A 14,239-nucleotide genomic window follows, 5' to 3' on the forward strand; every position below is an offset into this window, starting at 1 on the left:
ACCAGCTTCCCACATGTTCAAACAAAACAGTTGGTTCTTTACCTGGGCCCTGTGTGAATGGCCAAAATATTAACTCTTGGGCTATTTTTACCATTCTTTGGGGAAAAGAAGGTGTAATATGTAGTGTTAACATAAAATTGGAGTCTGCTGCAAATGGATTCACATTAATTTCTGGAGATCTTTTATGAGAATTTCTACTCCTGGTATGAATCTCTTCAAACAGAGCAACCCACATACATATGTGTGCACACTGCTTCTCTCTCAGGTGTGTTTTTGCCATCTGGATACACAAGTCTTGCTCACTGCTGGCCAGTAGACATGCTGGCACATGATCAAGGTAAAACTGTTCCTCTACTGCTCATAGCAATTGCAATTTCTTGTCTTGGCCTTCTCATTTCAAGAGCCAGGGGTGTGTGTGTCATAGGAATCTTTGGTTAGGACTAATCCTTATTTGATTTTCAGGATGACAACAGACAAACTGGAGAGACAGCAGAGAAGTGTAAGGCAGTGCCTTTGGAGAAAGTGTTTAGAATGCACACAAATCCATAGGTAAAATAAGGGTAGGATGATGGCAAATGTATGGAAGACACCTCTTCTTTGCCACTTATTTGCACACATACAGCCTGATTTCAGGTACTGCATTTTAAATTGTACTTGTAAGTGTTCAGAAATGAGTAGGATGTTTAGCTCCTGTTTCCTGTCAGCTCATTTCTCACTCAGAAAATTACTGTGGATGAGGAAACAAAGCAAGTTATTGCACAGAACTGCCCTCGCCTTCAGCTGCAGCCCCATTTGCATGTGTGCCAAGCGGCTTGAGGAAAATGTTCTCCAAGGTTTCCTGCTGTGAGCAGTAGGCTCAGCATCTCAACTGGCCTCTGCATTTTGATGACTCTGTTATAGGAAGCTTTTTCTCCTGACAGACTTTGAACACACATAAAGCTCAGTTTCCGTCTCAAGTTCCTGCATCAGCCCAGAATTAAATTGGGAGAGGTAGGTGACCAAGCATGTCTGTGTGTTTAAAAGTGTTGCTTGAAGATCTCACAAAAATGTGAAAAGAAACAAAATATAAACAGGCTTCTGTAATTTCTGAGCAGATTTAATGATGAATGCCAGTAGGCAGGAGTAAAAAAGTACCTTTCTCTCCCAAGACCTTCTACTTAGGCATTATCAACAAGCTAATTGTTGATATGGTACTGAATGCTACCCTGAGTGTGGCTGTTTGGGTGGGAAGTAGTATATGTCACATTTCTACCTTTTCCTCAGCTACTTCCCTCTGCATAAATTCCTGTTATTAATCTGTCTGCCTGTTAGTTTTTGCTCTCCTTTTGCTAAGCTGAAGAAGGAAAAAATACATGCTGCTGTGGCAAACAACAGACAGGGAGAAAAAAATCAAAGGAGATGAATGAGGCTCCATCACAGTAGGAAATTTAAGAAAAGGTTAGAGATGACATTAAATGGGCATGGTGTGTAGCCTAAAATAATCTTGTAAACTTCAGGGAACCAGGCCAGGTACTCCAGCTTGCCCTGTCTGGTTCTGCTGTCTTCCAATTACTATCTCCCATCAGCCTGTACAGAAAATGTCTCCTGATAGGGATAGAACTTCAAGCTGGATCTCAAAAAACTGGGTGAAACCAAGTGATTCTAGTATGTAACCCTTTAAAGTGTTTCATTCCTGAAGCACATCATCATCTTGGATCCCAGTCTTGACCTTAGCTTGTGCTTATATTATGCTTTAAAATTCCCCTCCATTTGCTTTGGATTGTGGTCCTGACACGTAAGCCTAAATATAAGTGAGTTTGACATGATGTAGGCTAGGGCAAGTAGCTTAGAAATCACTTAAGATTTGGAGAAGAAGCTATTTTTAGTGACTGTAAATTAGAAAGAGAAATATATGACATACTGAAACCCTAGTAATGAAATTGTGCTGCATAACTAAGTTTCCTTCTCAGATAAGTTCTACAACACCATAAACATGCATCATTGGTAATAGCCACTTATAACAGAAGCATCAAGACTAATTTACTTAGAGTGTAATTTCAGTTCTCAAATACTTATTCATTTCACCGTTTACTTGGTTAAAATACAATATTTTATTATGCTTCTTGTTTGATGTTTAATTCAGTCTCTGAGTAGTTGTTTGAATATGGTGGGGGCAGTGATCTCTTTGAAACTGCCAATATGCTCTTTCACCTACTAAATAAGCAAGGAATTAGTTTAACATCCAGATAAGGCTGCTGATTAAACAGAACTGGCATCTTGATCTTTACACCTGCATTTCTGTGCCTGCTGCTAAAATAGCTATAAACAGCTATCTTCCTAAATGAATTTTATTCTAGATCTTTGCCCTCTAATTCATTAGTTTATTTTAAAAGTGTTTGAAAAATTCAGTTTAAACTATATGCAAATCCTTCTAAACTGGGCCCTTTATATACACACATCCCTTTTTTGTGAACAGTACTTTGTTAATGGCTCAATAATTAAGAGAGTTTACATTTTAAAGACTTCAGTTTTTAATTGGCTGAATATTAATCACAGATCACTTTCAGTTCTGTTGTGATATGCAAATGATTGATGTCTCAGCTGCATTTGTTTTCAGGTATCAGTCTAACTGCATAATGCAAAATAACATTCTGCAATTATTTCAATTAGATGCAGTCAGCCTTTGGAGCAAGCTATTTATTTCATTTCAGCAAATGAAGAAAGCAGTTGCTGTTTTCCATTCCCTGGCATTTATTGCCCAGAACTAGCACTCACAACCGGTATGTGTACAGCACATAAACAGTTTTCTAACTGGATCACGTTAGCTATTCGTGGTAAAGGACAAGCAGTTGAACTCCCCTTGCAAGATTTCATTTGGTTAACTGACTCTTCTGCTTCGGAATGCGATGTCACCTTGTTTGAGGGTATTCATTACCATTTTAAAGTGTATTATGAAAGGCAGAGTCAATAGGAGTTGTTAATTAGCAGAATCTGTTTAGCACAAGTGCATAACATTTGAGGATTTTTTTCCATCAGACTGCAACTGTTACCTACGCAGAGAAGGAATTTCACCTAACCACAAAGAATGAGATACACTAATAGCTGCGTTGTCGTAAGAACGGGTCGGGTATGTCTCCTCGCAGCGATTTCTCTCCATAATTGCAATTCACATTAAATGCAGCAAAAGCTACCATCCTGCCCACTCAGTTTCCACCTCTACTTTTGTTTCAAGCCGGGAGGGGAGATCGCCAGAAAAGAGAGGGGGGGAGTCCTCTCTCGCCTTCTCCCTCCTTCCCCCGTTCGGCTCCCGCAGCCGCGCTGCCCTGCGGCTCCCCGGGCGCGGGGGCCGCGCTGGCCCCGTCCCGGCCGCGGGCCGCACTTGTGGCTGCCTCGCCCGCCCATGGCAGCCCCGCGGCTCCCGGCGCGGCCCCGGGGGGCTCCTCCCGCCCCGCACGCCCCGCCCGGGCTCCGCGGGGGCGCAGCGCGACGGCTCCCCGGGAAAGGCACCGGCGGCGCGGCGCCTCCGGGCTGCGGGAGAGGCTCCGGCCGCGGCGATGCGCCGGGATTGCTCCCCCGGAGCGGCGTCTCCCTGCCCGCCGGAGCAGCGCCCGGGCGCTCGGTGCGTGCGTGCATGAGTGTGTGCGGTGTGCGGGTGTGCGTGTGGCGGAGGGGAGGGGGCTCGCTGCGTGCGGGGGGTGGGCGAGAGCAGTGCGATGGGAGCGGGCGCCCGTGTGCAGAGGGATCCTCTCCCCGCATGTGTGCGGGGGACCGCGGGGCAGGGCTCAGCCGGGCGGCTGCTGCATGCGGCGGAGCCCGCGGGGTTCCGCAGCGCCGGGCTTGCCCTCGCTCCGCGCGGCCGGGGGTGCTCGCCCCGGCGGGCGCCCGGCTGCCCCCGCCGCCCGCTGCGTGCGCGGAGCCGCCGGAGCCCGGACCGAGCGGGGAGAGCGGCGGAACGCAGCCCGGCGGAGCCGCGGCGACCCCGGGCGCCGAGGTAGGGACGGTGCCGGGCTGGCCGCGGAGCTGCCGGGAGCATCACCGAGGGCGGCGGGCGCCCGCCGGGCGTGTGAGTGCGGGCGGGGGTGGGGGCACGGCGGGGCCGCCCGTACGTTGGCGTTTTAATTTCTTTTAATTATTCCGGAGGTTTTGTTTTCATTGCTATAACAATTACCGGTGCTGTTTTAAAGACGGCGAGGGATGGGGTGCGGGGAGGCGGGGGTGCACACGACGAGGAGACAGTGGCTCCCTGCCGGAGCCTCTCTGCCATCGCGCTCGCCGCTCCCCGCAGCCGGCCGCCTCCCGGAGCCCTGGCCAGCGGCACCAGGCGCAGCGCTGCCCTTTCCCATCCTTCCCGGGAGAGCGGGCGAGCGGAGCGACCGGGGCCGGGCGGCCCGGAGAACCCGGTGAAGGTGTGGGAGGGACGGGGGGGGGCAGGATCTGCGCAGTGGGGCTGGGGAAGGGGGTGTGTGGCTCTGCTGCGGGCCGGACTTTGCAAAGGTACCGGGGCGGGGGGGGGGGGGCTGGTGCGTTCAGCGGCGGGAGCGCGGTCGTGCCTTGATGCGAAGGGACGGCGGAGGAGATGCGGGGCTGCTCCGCCCGCTCCCGGCCGGGATGTGCGCGCCCGGCGAGCGCGCCCCTGCCGCCCTCCCCCGCCGGGAGCCAGAGGGCGACGGGGCGCCCACGGCAGAGGGGAGCCGGCACCAGCCGAGCCGGATGCGGCAAAAAATTGCGGTAGTGCCGGCACTGCTGGCCGGGCTCACCGCCCCGCCGCGAGCCCCGCGCAGCGCCCGCAGCCTGCCCGCTCGGCGCCGGCCGGGAGCCCGGGGCTGAGGAAGAAGAGGGGACTCGAGCGTGGGCGAGGCAGGGACACGAGAGGACGGCGCCTGCCAGGAGGAGGGAGACGGAGCGGCGGGGGCGCGGGGACACCGGTCCGCCCCTGGGGGCGCGCTCGCCGCGGCCGGGGTCCGGAGCCTGCCGGCATCGGCAGCCGCTGCTCCGCTTCCCCCTTCTCCCGATAAGCGGCCTCCTTGACCCCTTCGGCCATCCCTTCCTCGCATCCTTCCTTCTCTCATCTGTGCTTTTCCTCTCCCTCTTATTCTTCTGTCCTGCGGTCTTTCCTCATCCCTCCTCTCCCCTCCCTTCCAGGACCCCCGGCACATCCTCTCCTTGTGTCTCCCTCCAGCCCGGTTCTCGGTTCTCCTCCCTCCAGCTGGCTCCTGCTTTCTCCACTTTTCATTCTGGCTCTCTCCTGCCAACTCAGTGGCTTCCTACAGCAGGAAATGAAAGGGACAAGTTGGGAAATGGGGGTAATGGGAAGATGGTATGTGTGTGTGTGTGTGTGTGTGTGTGTGTGTGTGTGTGTGTGTATGTGTGCAATGTATTGATTACTGACTGATTTGTTTAAAAAAGGTGGGGGGGGGGGGGGGGAACCCTACCTTATAACTCAGAGGAAATGCTGTGGCTCGAGTTCTTCTGCATAAAAAATGGCAGTTCAATTGGCCAGACTATATACAAAGGGTTCTTATCAATGCAGGAATAAGGGCAAATTACATAATGTTTTAGGAAAAAAAAATAGTTCTGATTTCAATACTGTCAGCCTGGCAAATTGTGACTTTGTTTTTCCCTTGAAGTCAGTGTATGGTTATTCCTGGGGATGGGGCTGTATGCTTGTGCATGCTTCTTCCATGTCTATGTGCTTCCATTGGTCACCCAGAGCTGATCTTGTTTTGTGAATAGTTGTATTTCTGCAGTCAGTTTACCACTGACTTATTTAAACTAGGTATCAGAAGTGACAGAAACAATGTGTGTGTATGCCTATGTAGCCTTTGAGTGAATATTGTTATCATAGTGATATATCTGTATGTGTTGCTGCTTTAGAAACTTATACTGAGCACTGGCATTGCTTTTTGTATCAGCATCTCCATCCTTTCTATATTGTGCTATCCCATCCCAGGTATTTGGGCATGCATATCATCAGCATTTGTGTTTAATATCCCTGAAATGCACAGCAACATATGAGCAGTGCACAATTGAGGGGAGTAAATATGCATAAAATTGGAATCTCCTTTGGTTATTTTACTTTATTAGTTATGCATGCTTGGCATGTGCAAGAGAGAGAAATACATTTGACAGACCTGAGAGTTATTTATGCTTCTCTAAATAAATTTACATTCTGTGTTTGAAATCATCCCAGCTCCCATACATTTGTTTGGTTGTTAAAGTCTTTCATGTTATTTTAAATTCAGGTTTTGTAGTTTATCTATAATATTTGGCAAGTACAGTAGCTCAGTGGTATACAATTTCTAACCCAAGTGACGTTTTGGAACAATGTCAACTGAAAAACACTTTCTTTTTCTTTCCTTCTTCCTTTAGATTCTTTCTCTTTGTTCAGGAGCCTAAGGTTGTTTGCTGATCATAAGAAGATGATTCTGTGGCTCTTTCTGGTTCTGTCATCTCCAGTTTCTTCTACAACTGCAGATGCTGATATATCTGTGGAAATTTGCAATGTTTGCTCCTGTGTGTCAGTTGAGAATGTACTCTATGTCAACTGTGAGAAGGTTGCAGTCTACAGACCAAATCAGCTTAAACCACCATGGTCTAATTTTTACCACCTCAACTTTCAAAACAACCTGCTAATTATTCTATATCCAAATTCCTTTCTTAATTTTACACATGCAGTGTCCTTGCAACTGGGTAATAATAAGTTACAGAACATTGAGGGAGGGGCCTTTATGGGTCTTAGTGCATTAAAACAGTTGCACTTGAACAACAACGAATTAAAGATTCTCCGGGCTGACACTTTCCTTGGCATAGAGAACTTGGAGTATCTCCAAGCTGACTACAATTTAATCAAGTTTATTGAATGGGGAGCCTTCAATAAGCTTCACAAGCTGAAAGTCCTGATACTTAATGACAATCTGATTTCATTCCTTCCCGATAATATTTTTCGATTTGCTTCTCTAACCCATCTGGATATACGGGGGAATCGAATACAGAAGCTTCCATACATTGGAGTTCTGGAACACATTGGGCGAATTGTTGAATTGCAGCTGGAAGACAACCCCTGGAATTGTACTTGTGATTTGTTGCCTTTGAAAGCGTGGCTGGAGAACATGCCCTATAACATCTACATTGGAGAGGCTATCTGTGAGACACCCAGTGACTTGTATGGAAGGCTGCTGAAAGAAACCAATAAGCAGGAGCTGTGCTCCATGGGGACAGGGAGTGATTTTGACGTGCGCATCCTGCCTCCCTCGCAGCTGGAGCCCGGTTACAGCACGCCCAACGGCCACACCACTCAACCATCAGTGCACAGATTAGTCACAAAGCCACCAAAAACTACAAATCCTTCGAAGATCTCGGGGATAGTAGCAGGCAAAGCGCTGTCCAGTCGCAATCTCAGTCAGATCGTATCTTACCAGACCAGGGTGCCTCCTTTAACTCCTTGTCCGGTTCCTTGTGTTTGCAAAACTCATCCTTCAGATTTGGGATTAAGTGTAAATTGCCAAGAAAGAAATATAGAATCGATGGCTGAACTCGTACCAAAACCTTTAAATGCCAAGAAACTGCATGTAAATGGCAATTATATTAAGGATGTGGATACAACAGATTTCGCTGAGTTTGAGGGGCTGGATTTGCTACATTTAGGCAGCAATCGGATTTCAGTGATCAAAGGAGATGTTTTCCGCAACCTTACAAATTTACGAAGATTGTACCTCAATGGCAATCAGATAGAGCGCCTGAGCCCAGAAATGTTTGCTGGCCTCCACAATTTGCAATATCTGTATTTGGAATACAATGTCATCAAAGAAATCCTAGCAGGCACCTTTGACTTAATGCCAAATTTACAGTTGCTCTACCTGAACAACAATCTTCTGCGAAGTTTGCCAGCTTACATTTTTGCTGGTGCACCACTTGCTAGACTGAATCTGAGGAACAATCACTTCATGTATTTACCTGTAAGTGGTGTTCTTGATCAGCTAAAATCTCTGACACAAATAGATTTGGAAGGTAATCCATGGGACTGCACTTGTGATTTAGTTGCTTTGAAACTGTGGCTTGAAAAGCTAAATGACGGTATTGTGGTGAAGGAATTGAAATGTGAGACACCTGTGCAGTTTGCTAACATAGAACTTAAGTCTCTGAAAAATGAGATTCTCTGTCCTAAACTTTTAAACAAGCCATCTGCTCTATTCACTAGTCCCATGCCTGCTGTTATTTTTACAACACCACCGGGACCAGTCCGGAGTCCTCCTGGCGGCCCTGTTCCATTGTCCATCCTAATCCTGAGCATATTGGTTGTGCTGATTTTAACAGTGTTTGTCGCTTTTTGTCTCCTTGTTTTTGTGCTTCGGCGCAACAAAAAACCGACCATAAAGCACGAAGGGATTGGAAACCAAGAGTGCAGTTCTATGCAACTGCAGCTAAGAAAACACGATCACAAGTCAAACAAAAAAGATGGGCTGGGTGCAGAGGCCTTCATTCCTCAAACCATTGAGCAGATGAGCAAAAGTCATACCTGTGGCTTGAAAGAGTCTGAAACGGGCTTCACGTTTGCTGACCCACCCGGGCAAAAAGTCATTCTGAGAAATATGAATGACAAGGAGAAAGATTTATTGCATGTGGATTCCAGAAAAAGACTTAGCACAATCGATGAACTGGATGAGTTATTCCCTGGAAGGGATTCCAATGTATTTATTCAAAATTTTCTTGAAAGTAAAAAGGAATACAACAGCATAGGGGTCAGTGGTTTTGAAATACGTTACCCAGAGAAACTGCAAGACAAAAAAGCCAAGAAATCTCTAATAGGTGGTAATCATAGTAAAATTGTAGTAGAACAAAGAAAAAGTGAATATTTTGAACTAAAAGCTAAACTTCAAGGTTCACCTGACTACCTACAAGTCCTTGAAGAACAAACAGCTTTGAATAAAATATAGGTCATACAATCTTATTGCCTACAGAGGACATTTATTTAATGATGAAAGTGCCTTTTGTTGACTTTTAACTTCCAAATACTATATTATATTGATAGGCATAGAGGCAGGTGTATCCAAGGGTGTCTGATTAACTGTAGCTGTGTATGATTTGTCAAGTAGAGGAGAATTTCCTTAATAGATTTTACTCCATAAAGCTCATGCCCTGTGGAATCCTGTAGGGATACTGCAAACTCTATTGCCAAAGGGATGCTTTATACACGTTACACTGAATTTAACCTCAAGAGGCATATATGTTTTGTATCTTAAATGCAAACCATCGTCTCCTTGTGATTTGTTAGAACAAACACAAGAAACCTGGTACTGATATTTGTACTCCAGCTGGGTCCTTCATCCTGCACGTGGATTTAAGTTGGTGGAACTGGAGTAATCCTTTGATTTGTGGTGTTCTAATGGCACTGTTTAAAGCTTATTTGGAAAGTAACAAGCATGCAAAGAGAGAACATTCAATAGTATGTGTAAATTGGTTACATTTATGGGCTGCATCTTGAAACCACTGGAATTATAATGTTAAATTGTGTTTAAAATATACCATGCATTACATACCTATGAAATAAATCTGACCACTTGAAGCATACATGTCTATACAGAAAATTTAAAAAAAAAAAGAAAGAAAGAAAACAATTCAACCTGACTTCTGCAGTATTTGTGACATCTGAAGAAAATATTTGATACTTATGCAGAATCTGTTCTAAGACTCATCTCCAATTATAACTAGAGTTCCTTCTCAGTTACGTGAAACTCTTGCAACCCCAAGAGGTTGTCCAAAATTGTCAAAGTGCTTACTGTGTGAGCGTAGCAGAAATTATTTTTGTAATATAATTCATATTTATGAAATACTTTGTATACTACATAGGAAAAAATGTGTACTCCTTAATATGTATTTAATATGCCTGACTTGTTTTCCTGATCACAATGCATTAATCATTCAGTATAAATAAAACCAGAACAATATACCAAACAGCAGCCGGGGATGTAATGTATAGCATCATCCAGAATTAAGTGATCAGATATAATAATAATAATAATGATGATGATAATAATAATAAAATTGTTCTGTACTATTCTTGTGAGATTAGCCTATTACCTTATTTCAGATCTGTTACCAATGGTGCATTTTAAAATAGATTGATTAGTTTTTTAGTATTGTGTCCCAGGCTGTTAATTGCCATCAGTTTTCTTGCTTTTCAGGTCTCTACAGCTTAATCTGAATACTTTTCACAAGCATTTACAGGAATTCATGCTAAGAGGAATATTTTTATTGTACATGCAGAAGTTTTCTGTTCTTATCTCTCTGGCTGCTTTTAGTCAGCAAAACCTGATCAGAACAGTGAACAATATGGCAAATCCTGTTCAAAACCACAGTGCAAAATGGATATAGTGGTCTCAGTTCAGAGGACTGTGTAGCTCATAACTACAGAGTAAAAGCTTGCCTTTGTGAAAGCTGAATCTGAACAGCCAGGGAAAAAGGCAGGAGAATGGAAAATCCCCATTGTATATCACTGATAGATGGTACTCTGACATGAGAATGGAGATATATTGGTAAAACATCCTACAGCCAATCTATGTGATGAGATTAACAAAATTTCTTTAATTCAATGAGACCTTCTTTATCTCCTTCGATTTCAGAACCTTTACCCCTCCTGACCTTTTATAATCAATACATTAGTCAATTAAAATAGTAGGATATAAACATGAACGTTTTTCATGAGTTTGAAGCCAGTAAAAATTAGAGCAAAACTCTATAATAATACTGTGGAGAAGGCTGTGTCAGCTATTTCCAATATAAACCTCTAATTTCAGGGCTGTGTGACACTGAGTTGGAATTTTTATTCTGGAATGATACTTGGCAAACAGCCTGCAGTATATTTTTATCAAAATAGACCAAAAGGAAAAAAAAAGCACTGCCTCTTTATTTAAGAGAAAGCAAACAAAACATTTCTCTACTTTCAGACATTTGTTTATGCTCTTTTGGCTTAGAAAGAGGGTTGTTTTATTCTTTTTCTCTATACTGCATAGTATATATATGACTTCAGATAATAAAATTGCGAGAGATAAATTAATGGCTGAGTTTCTTTCAAAAAGATGCATCTATCCATGCACAATAATTAACTTAATTCAGAATGTCATGGGGATTTTGAGGACATGGATACTGCATACACATGCAGTAAAAAGCTCCTGGTTAACCAGTGATGCAGGGCATGGCTGAGGTTTGAATGAGAACGTGTGAGATTATTTAGTGCCTGTGGATTAAGGAGTGTCCATGATGCACTGACCAGGTGGACTCTGCTGGCTCCTTGAGTAGGCTGAGGGTGACAGGTCCCTGGTCTGCTCTGACAGAGCTGTGTGGCTTTGAGGATGGCTCCAAGTTCACTGAGGTTTGCCAAAGCAGAAGGTGTCTGACACACTCAGTGCGTTGTCACTGGCATGTCCTGTATGATCCTCCTGAGAGCAATGTGCTAAAAATATTACAAATTGCAAGTAAGGAAATACTTCTAAGTGATGGTAAAACTGATATGCTTATGACTTGTGTTGCCCTGAGTCCAAAGAACAGAGATAAATGGCCATACCTTCCTAAGCTAAAAAAAAATTAGGGGTTTTTGTTTCATTTTGTGTTGTGAGGTTTTCTGGGGGTGTTCTTTCTGGATTTTTGGTTTGGTTTGGTTTTTTTCTTAATTTGTTTGAGTTTTTGTTTGGTTTTTGGAGTGGTGTCTTCTGTTTGCTGATCTAAAGAGCTGAACCGTTATGCTGTACCATTATACTGGATCAGAATTTTCTGATCACTGAGACCCCAATTCCAGTAAAGCATTTCACCTCAACCTAAATCATGTGCAGATGTATTATTCATGAGATAATAATTAGATACCTGCCCAAGAGTGGGCCTTAGCTAGAGTTTTGTCATTGACTTCAAAACAAGCCAGCTCAGAACCATTGTATATAATCCATAGAGCCCAGTGACTCATCTGGGGTTATGCAGTTGAGTGTAGGTTCACCAGCATCAGTAAAGGTTGCACAATCTGGACCTTCCTGTAGAAATTGTCCCTAAGTGTTTTACAATGTATGGTGCAATATATAGGCATAATAGTGTGAGTGAAGAATGCAGAAGCTGGCAAAACACTATTTTTCTGTGAAATTGTTACTTTGAATGGCAACCTTAGTGTCAGTTTATTTTCTCCATGTTTTGAAACGGTGTATGTGTCTGCACAGAAGTTTTAGTGTGATGTCCATTGAAATCTCTGGTCAGTCTTTCTGAGAAGGTGACTCAGGTGTGGCTTAACAGATCTGTCTGTTCCTGATATTGGTTTGAGTGGCCATGCTTGTAAAATGGCTGTTAAGACCCATGGACATAAACTAAATCAGTGAAGGTGTTGGCATAATTTGTTGTCTCCATTGTATTATAAAGAAGTTTCCATTTTTAAATGAAATCAATAAAGTGTACTCGTTTCCTTGAAAAAGAAAAAAAAATTGTGCAATTTTATCAGAAAGCAAATACCGCGGTGCAAGAACACAAGAACAGGTGATTTATGTTTTGCATTTAGTGTTCCAGATTGACAATAATGCAACAATCTAGTATAAATATATTTTTAAATGCTTTTTTTTTTTAAAGCCATAATGATGATATAAATTATAAAGGCATGGCCTTGTGAATAATGTTAACAAATGTTTCAGAATCAAGAAAAAACATCCAGAACTTGATGGTGGTATAATATCTATAATATCTTTTGCATGATTTGTATGTTGATATTGTATGAAATGAGCACAGTGAGAATTTTTTTTTTGGTTGCATCCAAAGAGTTAGGAAGGAAATATAACAAGAATGTACTCATAATCACTCTATTTTGAAATAAAGTAAAGAAAACAAAATGTATTGGCTTTACCCTGTTTTGATCATTACTATTTTAGGTTAGTTTATAATTAAGGCAGTTACTTACAACATCCTGTCCAATGTAAAACACAGAAACCTATTGTTTATTAATTTTGTTTGACTTCATCAACATCAAAATACTAGTCAGTGTTGACTTCAAAATTTGTATGAAATATTAATAAAATTGTTTGGTACTATTGTATTTCTGAAACTAGACTTTGTTAAGTGACTGTGATATTCTCTTTTGGATTACTTATATATGGGTGAGAGAGAATCTGTAAAGCAGTAATGGAGTAATGTTTTCTAGGCACCTCAACAATTTGTTCTATTTTAGAAACTTTTTCTCATCTTCTGCTGTCCAACAATATCTTCCTTTACACTCTTATGCAAATAATCCCTCTAATATAATTAATTTTTTTTTTCCATTACTACTACAAGCAGAATTTAGTTTTCAGTTGGATTCTCAGTTCTTCAACCCAGAAATGCTTAGAGGAACAATTACATAATCTTAGGGGCATTTGCTTTGATTCTGCTCTCTTCTTATTAGTCATTTTCAATAACAACTTTTCAGAGGAAATTAAAGGTAATTTGTCCTTAGAAAAAGCAAAAAACACCAATCCATCTACCATTTCATTTGGTTAGGCTACTTTTGTAACTGAAAGTTGCAAAGAAACTTTAGGTAGTTTAACTTCCAAATTTATATATTGTAGTTAAAATGGTTTACAAAGCCTTGTAAAAATCTTCATGGCAAGGGAGAAGAGCAGGAACAGAATTACCTTTAGATTAAAATTCCCTGTTGTGCAGGGTTTAACATGCATTGTAATGGCAGTGAATGTGAATCAGAATGGGATATGGGGTGGAAAATCAGGACTTGATACAGATTTTTTCACTTCTACTTGAAGTGTAACATCAGGAACAAACCCACAGCACTAGTTGAGAAAGGCCTAATATAATATTCCACATAATTTCTTTCTAAAGAAAAACTCTAGAATCAGGTATTAATTATTCATGTTTTGATAATAAGTGTGCACTGCTTTTCTGAATGCAGAGGAACTTGAGAGTTTTCTGTTAATATGTTTTGTCATTACTAGTCTTTATTTCCAATTTCAATTCACTCATCCTTATGTATTATGATTGATGCTGTGTTGGAAAACAAAAATAAGAATACTGTTGCTCAGGGACAAACTCTTCTCAAAAATTTACCAATGTAAATCCAGACTGACTGAACAGACTTCAATGGAGTCAAATCCACTGTTAGCCTAGTGAACAAAAAAGCAGAAAGTACAAGATTTATCCATCATTGAAATAAAAATAAGTAATCTTTGACTTGAAATGTAATATAATCTTGCTTTATACTCTGTTGATTTCTCTGGTAAAGTTGTTACTATTTTCAAACGACTGTAGG

The 14,239-nt window shown here is 42.7% G+C and overlaps 1 protein-coding gene across 4 annotated transcripts; it reads left to right on the forward strand.

The window, feature by feature from the left end:
* The first annotated feature begins 3,492 nt into the window (after positions 1-3,492).
* SLITRK4 (SLIT and NTRK like family member 4) lies at positions 3,493-13,045 on the forward strand. Of its 4 annotated transcripts, none has more exons than XM_021547773.2 (2): positions 3,493-3,598; positions 6,349-13,045. In XM_021547773.2, exon 2 carries the CDS (start codon positions 6,399-6,401, stop codon positions 8,910-8,912), a length of 2,514 nt encoding a protein of 837 aa, XP_021403448.2. In that variant the 5' UTR covers positions 3,493-3,598; positions 6,349-6,398; the 3' UTR covers positions 8,913-13,045. The 4 variants fall into 4 exon arrangements, with proteins under 4 accessions (XP_021403448.2, XP_021403446.2, XP_021403447.2 ...); XM_021547771.2 differs by lacking the exon at positions 3,493-3,598 and adding an exon at positions 3,884-3,970; XM_021547772.3 differs by lacking the exon at positions 3,493-3,598 and adding an exon at positions 4,448-4,473.
* The last annotated feature ends 1,194 nt before the right edge of the window (positions 13,046-14,239 follow it).

This window comes from Lonchura striata, chromosome 14 (assembly GCF_046129695.1).
Source record: "Lonchura striata isolate bLonStr1 chromosome 14, bLonStr1.mat, whole genome shotgun sequence".
In the NCBI taxonomy this organism is placed as follows: domain Eukaryota; kingdom Metazoa; phylum Chordata; class Aves; order Passeriformes; family Estrildidae; genus Lonchura; species Lonchura striata.